The 9,219-nt window shown below is 42.1% G+C and overlaps 1 protein-coding gene across 1 annotated transcript; it reads right to left on the minus strand.

The window, feature by feature from the left end:
* Nucleotides 1–1,280: 1,280 nt before the first annotated feature.
* On the minus strand, nucleotides 1,281–8,909 carry NMD3 (NMD3 ribosome export adaptor; the record flags this gene model as incomplete). The annotated part of the gene is made up of 13 exons (XM_010159261.1): nucleotides 1,281–1,420; nucleotides 1,854–1,924; nucleotides 2,742–2,848; nucleotides 3,318–3,390; nucleotides 4,085–4,197; nucleotides 4,857–5,002; nucleotides 5,641–5,758; nucleotides 6,021–6,117; nucleotides 6,494–6,572; nucleotides 6,756–6,846; nucleotides 7,395–7,523; nucleotides 7,902–7,982; nucleotides 8,813–8,909. Coding segments are annotated over 13 exons (1,342 nt in total), but the record flags the coding sequence as incomplete, so codon positions are not given.
* Nucleotides 8,910–9,219: the final 310 nt, after the last annotated feature.

The raw sequence follows: 9,219 nt of genomic DNA on the forward strand, positions 1-9,219 counted from the left end.
CCAACAGCTGATGCTTGAACTACAAGAATAAGGCAAAGATTTCTCACCCCTCCGTGGGCTGAATACTGCCAACTCCTCAGTAATTTCTTTTCTCTGAGGCCTTGAAAAGCTGGGAAGCGGGGTGAAACAGGGAAAGCTGCTGCCGACACCTCCTCAGCTGATGGTACGGGGACAGCGTGTATTCCCAGCCCTGTGTATACATACAAGGGCTAGGAATATATACATGTCTACATGACATGTATACATGCATGTCACAGCATACAAGCAGTGACAAACTATGCGCAGTGTCCCCACCTGAGCTACACAGATCCTCGACAGAGGAATGATTAATACCCTGTCAGATGAATCCTACGCATCTGTCTTTTTTCCCCCAATGTTACACGATTAGTGTATCCCTCCTTTATACATGCCACTTACTTGGAACATGTTTTTCCTGAAGCTAAATGTCATGTGCTCCAACACCACTTAAATCCTCTCTGGACTTCAGCAGAGAGAAATTTGATGTTAAAGTTAACTAAATAATGACAAACCAAAAAAAAAAAACCTGTATAGCTTTTTAATAGCTAGTGTATTAATTAGACATTATGCATATTGCTTTTAATCCACTGGTAGAGGCATGGACTATAGTGCAATATTCATTAAACTTAACAGATGTTTGCAATCTTTCTGATCAAGGGCTGCATCTTCAATCAATTTACAGGGCAGGTTGTTTGAGTAAACATTTGTATTTGGAGTTCCCTTGCCAGAGGAACAGAAGATATATTCTTGAGCTTCCCCAGAATTTTGTTATACAGAATAATCTAGCAGTATCATAAAAGGCTTTAAACTCTTGTGCCAGAAAGATTAAGACAGGAAAAATCCTTCCCGTGTGAAGAAGTGAAAGCAGTAGTTAGGTACTCCACCTACAAATCTAGCAAACTGTCTAAAATCTGTCCCTCTGGACATCCGTCCTTCCCAGATGCCTTCAGTGCAAGACAAGGATTACTCCCAAGGGATAACCCTGAAGTTAGATCCAGCTGGTCTTCACACTGCAGAAGTTGCAAGGAGAGAGCGCTGAGGGATGGGGGGAACTTACACTGCAATGTCTGCACCAGAAATTTAACTCTAACTGCTGATTCTCTAGGAGATTATATCTAAAATACGAGTTCAGGACCATTGTTTAGGGGTATATGGGTAGTTATCACATGAGTTTTCATGTTCACGTGACCAGTTTGTCATGTTTACTTATACTGTGGGTATTTTTCCTCACCAAAGGAGTATTTACGGCATCGATTAATGCACTATTCTTGTTCTGTCATCATATTTGCTCCCTCCCCACCAGTAGCATCCTGGGAAATATGTAGATCCTCCAGCATTTCAGCCAGACTGATTCGTGGAGGACCATCATCATCTGTGTCACTCTCCACTGGAATATCTGCATCTAAAAAAGCAATAGGAAAAAAACCAACAGATAGATAAGCAAAGAAAACAAACCTCAAAATTCTTGAAAAATTGCAAGGAAGGGGAAAAAAAAACCCAAAACATTCAACAAACAAATCCCCCCTAAAACCCAGCGATCCCATGGCAATTTCCCTCTTGGGAGACACTGAATTATGTACCAAATCCTTGACCCAGCTGAGGTTTTGGGTGTGGGAGAAACCACGCTTCTCTCTCTCACGTGAGGCAAGCAAACAAACCCCATCAGTGTCCATGCAGTGCACCTAAGTACACCGAACACCTGAAGCTCTTGCATGACAGCGTTTCTCCAGGCACGAGTAGCAGAAAGAATCCAGATAGAGAACTTGAGCAAAGATAGTTTCACTCCGATAGTCAGGAGGTAGTTACACGCAATAAAATGGTTAAGGCAGCCTTACTTCTGTAAATGTTGACATTCTTCCTTATGGCTTCATCTTCTTCCAGATCTTCAAGGAAGTCCTGGTATTGTCTGTAAAAGGTGATTAACATATTTATTCACTTTTCCTTTGGATCTAAACAATTTTATAAAACAAAAGCAAAGAAACAACGCCCTCAGGAAGGACTGCAATCCAGAGTCCTTCAGACAGCATTCCTACTTTTCCAACCCATTCTTTCTGCCTTTTTTTATTAGCACCTATTAGTTTCCAAGTAATTCAATTTGCCTGTCCTCATTTAACTCTAATTGCTTCATTTTTTTTCTACTCTGTTATTTCATTCATTATTTACAATCTGCTGCTGCTGCATCAGCTTTGTCCCTCAAGAAAGCAGTGACAAGCAGGTTTTCACGCAAGTGTCCCTTCAGCTAGACAGACTCCAGCTGTAAGCTCCAGACACAATGCTTCCCATGTTCCTCACTTGTCTTGTGATTTAAGCTTTTCTTGGAAAAAACAGATTTTTTTTATGTTTTGCAACAGTAGACCTGAAAAACCTGCCGTGTTATCATTAAGATTTCAGGATTTAGTCTGTTTCCACAGCCCCCTGGCCCACTGTCCTCGGTATCCATGTCCCCATAAAACTTAGCAGTCAGGATAGGCATAAGGAAGGTGCGTTCCCTGCACTAGAGAAGGGAGAAAAACAACGGGACGCTGCTTGTCAGAGAACATGGGTATCAACCTCCTGTGAGCCAGCATCACGCTCAAGCCCAGCAGCTTTGGCTTCTGCCCCCTTAACAGCACATCAGCTTAGGCATTCCCCTGGGTTCATCCTCAGCAGAATCCAAGGAATGCTACTTATTGACGTGGCACAGTACCCTAGGTAGACTGACAAGCTTCACGCAGATACTGAACCTTTCATCGTCTGTATCCATGCCCTCTCTGTCCCTTTCTAGCTCTTTCAGCTTCCAGTTTCTGCGACGTTGGCGTTTGGTACGGTCATAGCTCTTCTTTATGAGCACCTACAGTGAAAACCAGCACGTATTTACACACACACACACCTTCCACACTACTGACGGCACTCTCAAAAGCCAAACCAACACCCAAGTCCAGACTTGGGCAACTGTAAAATCAGCTGAACAAAGAGCAGAGTCAGTCTGGCCCTCACAAGTGGCATACAGAGTATTTACAACATTTGTCAGTTCAGAAGCTTCCAAACCCTTTGGATTATGTCCAAGAGGCGTACGCACACTGGAGTCATAATACAGATTTCACCGCGTATGGCAAGATAAATGTATTCTTTAACCACCACTCAACAACTGAAGTAGTGAGAAAACAATTCTCAAAATTGGACACTATTCAGGTTTCAATATTAATATTCCCTCTTCCTTCAGGCATGACAGAACTAACGAGTATGCATTAGAAAATCACATTCCCTAATGGCCCTGGGTAATGCAGAGAACTTGGCACACAGAAAGAAAACGGTCTTACCACATCAGGGATATGGTGTGGGTTCATCTTATTGACAAACTCGTCGTTTAAGTTGCAGTTGGCCAAGTCGAAACTAAAATGAAAACAGGTATTTTATCCTACCCTGTTAGGGAACTCGTTGTGTTGTATGTGTGTACTTACGAGCAGTACAGTGTTAAGTTACAGCTCCTAAGAAAGTGTTTCCAAATGCAGTACAGAGCAAGTGAAAACTCCACATCAATGCGCACCCATCATAATTACAAATAACTCTTAGAAGCTGCTGTTCCAAAATTCTGCTCAGCAGCACTCCCCAGACCCCTGAACCGAAGCAGCAACATCCACTGAGGTCCCGCTGGGCTCACAACAGACCCAATAATGTCCATGTTTAAGGCTGGCTGAGAATCACCTAATTTGCCTGATCTTACAAATATTCTATGTTTTTCAACTGTCAAACACAAAGATCTTTCCTGGCATTTTAACAATCCCTCCCACCGGTCTGTGTCTAAACTGTTATTCCACTGTTGCTGCACTTCAAAGTCAACACTTGAGCTCTCTCATTACTAACAGCCCTGTTGACAATATGACTTCTGCTACAAAAAAAAATTTCCTTTACAAAAATAATTAGGACCATCCCTTTACGGCCAATATGAATGATTCTATCCCGTGGCTGATTTCACTCAGAAATCAGAACAGTTCAAAACTTTCTCAATGATACGTAAGTCTGTAGAGAATCTGGAGAATTCAGTCATTAAATAATCATTTCATAAAACCCAAAAACCAGGACAGACCCCAAGACAAGGTCACCGGGATTCAGAATGTGCCCCAAGTGAGTACAGCAGAAATACTGATGGTCTGTGTTCAACTCCGAGGTCTTCTGTACCCAGGCTTCAGCCAGCGTGTGCTGGAGGAATGAAAAATAAAACACTCATAGCAAATAAAACAATAATAAATCTACTTATTGAATCCAATAAATAAAACTATCAAAAGCAGCTTAACTTGCTGTGCTATTGCAACACTTGCACGGCTGCACTACTGTTTTAATTACACTCATCATTAAATTTGTATTTCTGAATCAAGCATCCACTGCACTGCTTGCTGCTCATTTCCTTGCTTTTGGGATGATGAGAAATGGACACACCAACCGCTTCCCACAACAATTCCACATAGCTGTTGCTGTAACGATAGGGGGGTTTTTTTACTTCATAACTTTCAACCACATACGGCTTTTGACAGAGATGATGATGTTTGGTACCGATTCATTAATTCTGATGAAAAGCTAATTTAATAATCGAAGAGCTGCAAAGCTAATATAAAATAATTTTCACTAATGACAGTAACAAGTGGAGTTTAAACTCATCAACAGAAATTTCTGAAAGTGGAATTCACATAACGCCCATGCCATTTCCAAGCCAAAACACTGTCCCCTGAAAGAGCTTTTGCCAGTGGCAAGACAGAAAGGTGTACATTTGACCTGGCAAAGAACGATTCCAAACAGAAGCTCAGCTGAGTAGGGGAGGGAGGGGAAGGCCCAAAGCCAGATCAACTGGAGAGGAACTCTACCTTGTTTGATCTCGCCCCTGCACCCGCTCCTTTTTTCTTCTCTGGAACCCTACTAATATCCATGACGATAAACTCCTCCAGCTGCTTGGGGTGGAACAAGCTATTGAAAGGGTGGCGCCAGTAGGTATTTCCATCGATTTCAGCAACTGGAAAAAAACCACCAGCATGGGCAATGACAAGGGAGAGAACTTCTTGCAAAGAAATTAAAAGGGAAAGGAAGCATTAGCCAAAATTAAGGCAACTACCAAATGCATTTTGGTCAAGTTTTATTATTGTAATACCAGCATTTAGGACATGACCCACACTGCAAACTCGTGTGACAAGAGCAGCTGATCTGTGCCAGGCAAATCACGTGACTAAAGCACAGACCTTTTTATTCAGAAGAATCATTCTCCTGGATGTATCCTTATTAGAGGTATTTTGTTGGTAGAGCTTAGCAATAGAGCAATCAAAGCACAGTGCTTTTGGTACCAGAGTGGCTAGAATCATAATCTAGAGAAAAACTCGATGCTGTCTAAATTTAAAGGAATATACCTGACAAATATAAGTGCTTAGCTTAGTCCATCCATGAACTTAGAACTGACCCTGCCTAGGATACTATGGAAATCAAGCTTAGAGAACGATGTCTTCATTTGCTAGTAAGTTTTAACAACAGTGATTGTATAGATAAATTTACATTAAGGTCTAAACCCACAAGATTTCATGAAAATGAAAAGAATCAAAAGAATTGTGCCAGCAGAAAAATCAGATGCTGCCGTAGCACAGACAAGAACCGGTAACTTACTCTGCAGAGTGCGAGGGTCGATGAGGTGGATGGTACTCGTTACTCTAATGCACACGCAGATCTGGCTCATGTTACCAAGACTCTGTGCCAGCTTTGGTGACAGACATACGACATTGTCCTGCATACAAACCAGAAAATAATTTACACTCACATTTCCTTAATTTTCAAGTCTCTAGAGGAACCCGAAATAGATTTTTGAACTTCGTATTTTCGGTTCTCCAGCCTGTAACCCCTCAAGATAGCTGCTACCTGCACTTCCCATGCTTCGTGGGGAGCAGACCCCTCCATCCCGCCAAATACACAATAAACCAGACCTCCACCGCCAAACCCAAACTCCACCCACTTCAAACAAAACCCTGAAGATAAACCAGAGAAGCTACCTTGCATATTGGAACAATTTCCACAGAGAAAGTGCTTTTGTAATTGTAGACATTACTATGAATATCATGCGAGATCAAACGTTGGGATGATTTTGATCTATAAAACATAAAAATAGAGCCTTCAGTCAGCAAGGATGTTACGTGAAATAGGAGACAATCAGCCAAAAGTACAGAAAAGAAGAGAGCTATGTACTACAAATACACAAATGAAGGAAATGGAAAAATGCACGAGGGTTAGGTTTTACAATGACCAAGCGGAAAACATGGCACGTCTGCAGAAGGGATTATGTCTCTTTAAATAATACACTTTTAAATATTATGGAAAACATGGCACATGACAGGGATTATGTCTCTTTTAAATAATACACTTTTAAATATTACACTTTCACTTAAAAAATTCTTCTAAAATGAAGGATAAAAGACATTTCCCAAGAGTTTGTGATTATTCAAAGCAATAAACATAAATGATGTACCTGGATGGAACCGTACACTGAAGAAAGTCTACCATCTTCTGGGCTTGTTGCTTTGAAGAATAATAAAAATCCAGGCCATCTTAAAGAAAAGAAAACCTGATGAATATATCCATTTCAAGTACTATGTTTTTTTTTTTAAAAATACAATACATAAGCAAAGTTATCTGCTGCTTATCTGTACACAGCTACTAACGCAAGCACTCTTTCTATACAAAACAGGTTGGTCTATTCTACCTCAGGATTAACTAGCCACCTCACTTACCGTGGATTTCTTTGATGCGAAGGGTATTTTGATGAAGTCTGTGTTTTAAAATCAGCTGCTCCAAGTAGAAGAAAGTCTTCTTGTGCAGAGTCTGAAACCAAAAATAAAATTATCAAGGTTGTTTAAGAACCATCTAGTGCAAAAGCAGTATATCTTAAGAATAAACAGTTATATGAAGAGATCACCTAGAGAAGGGACAGTCCAAAATCTATTCCAAGTAACTAAAAAGATTTCAGAGACGTGCTCTACTTATATCCATTTATTTAAAGCTTCTGTTTCTCATTTTTGTGTGACTGGTTGCTAAAGATACCATTTTCTTTAAAGAAGGTTTAAATATTTATAAACAACTGGTACCACTGGTTCTAGCACTGCCTTAAAATACAGAAGGACAGTTAGTAACTCACACAAGATCCTCCCGCCAGCCATCATTTAAAAAAGAACATGCTGATAATACTGGGCAGCAGAGAGCAAGTTTTTCTAAACTGAGACCACTAAGACAAAAACCCAGCGTGAACACAAAATGTCTTACTGTGGCAGCCTGCAACTGCAAGAACATCTTTTCCCAAGAAAACAAAAGATTCAGGCAAAGATTTGTCCTCCTGATTGTTCTGCCACAATGAAAATTCAGTTTGCCTCTACCTTTTGTCTGACTTGCACTACAGACTTCCAGAAATCCTTTGCTTCGATCCTATGGCAGTCTTCACACATCTGAGACTGAACTATATACTCCACCACAAACACCTGCTGAAGAACTGCTCCATTTATCACCTGCAAAACAAACATTTAAAAGGTTTCCTCGACAGTCCTGTCAAGACAGAAAGGAAGTTTACACAGCGCTCTGAATTAACGTCCACACCATACCAGGACTGTGTCACAGTCACATATATTTGGGTCACAAATATTAGTAATATTTTCACACAACTTCACTGGAACAGCCAACAACCTTCTTCAAACTGTGATGAACGGCACCTCAACGGCAAAATTGAGGCAGCAGAAATCAGAATTCTTTCAAGATAAGCCAGTCAACACATGCTGGATGTTGACAAAGAGAACCACTTAGCTAAAATGTAATATTACAAATAAAATCATGCTGTTTGCTGTAAAAGCTTTTTAAAAGCCACCCACAGAATACTAAACTCCAGTTACCTCTTTCTGAACAGTCAGTTTCAGCTTCAGCCTCTTCGAGTGTGGTTCAGTCCAAATAAAGCCTGCATCGATCAGCCGGACCTACCAGAGGGAAGGCACAAGCACTCGGCAACTGCCAGCAGCTGTACACGTGCTAAAAACATGCACCTCTAACTACTGCAAAACACAAGCTTATGGTACAATTCACAGCTCCTCCACCAAGTGAGGAAATGAATAACCTTAATTAAAAGCGTACGTGTCGGTGTACCAAACCCAACACTTCTTCCCTGTGAGGGTGACAGAGCACTGAACAGGCTGCCCAGAGAGGTGGGGGAGTCTCCTACCCTGAAGACTTTCCAAAGCCCTTGAACTTGTTCCTGTGTGATCTGCTCTAGGGGATCCTGCTCTGGCTGGGGGTTTGGACTAGATGATCTCTAGAGGTCCCTTCCAACCCCAACCATTGTGTGAATCTGTGTAAACACGGTCTGACCTACCTAAAATACTGGCGATGCAACCTCAGATGGTCACACCCATCACTTGTCTCTTCTCCCAAGGGACATGCCCTGCACCCCCCTTTCAGGGAGCTGTAGGGAGCGATAAGGTCTCCCTGAGCCTCCTCCTCTCCAGGCTGAACAGCCCCAGCTCCCTCAGCTGCTCCCCATGGGAATTGTGCTCCAGGCCCTTCCCCAGCTCCATTCCCTTCTCTGGACACGCTCCAGCCCCTCAGTGTCTTTCTTGCCATGAGGGGCCCAAACCGACCCCGGGATTCAAAGTGCGGCCACGCCCTCCCCGGTTCCTGCTGGCTGCACTGTCCCTGATGCTGGCCAGGATGACTCTGGCCTTCTTGGCCACCTGGGCACGCTGCTGGCTCACGTTCACCCGGCTGTTGACCAACACCATGCTATCCAACACCAGCAGAATCAGCTACTCACCTTGCTCAGCGAAGCTTTCATTTTCTTAAGACACAAAGCGAGAAGCTCTCTTGATTCCAAGGTACACTGAATCCAGGTTCCTGGTGGCTGAAGATACCTATGATACAGGAAGCATTTTACAGCACACTGAAGCTGCTTCAGCGAATTAAACTGCTCTAAAGACACGTGGTTATTTCCCAAGCATTGTGTTTTATTATCAGCTGATATATTTATTTATATAAATATATATTCTTATTCAGTTATAACTTCTTCCTCCCTAAGCATTATGATTCACTCATTCCAAGTGCATTCACACTTGTACCACCATCCTCACAGACTTGTAAACGCACTCATTTAAACCTTCTAGACGCTACACACCAGCGCCTTGCTCCTTCCACAGGGAAAGGAACACAGGAAGGTGCTGGATG

This window comes from Eurypyga helias, unplaced genomic scaffold (assembly GCF_000690775.1).
Source record: "Eurypyga helias isolate BGI_N326 unplaced genomic scaffold, ASM69077v1 scaffold14059, whole genome shotgun sequence".
NCBI classification, from domain to species: Eukaryota; Metazoa; Chordata; class Aves; order Eurypygiformes; family Eurypygidae; genus Eurypyga; species Eurypyga helias.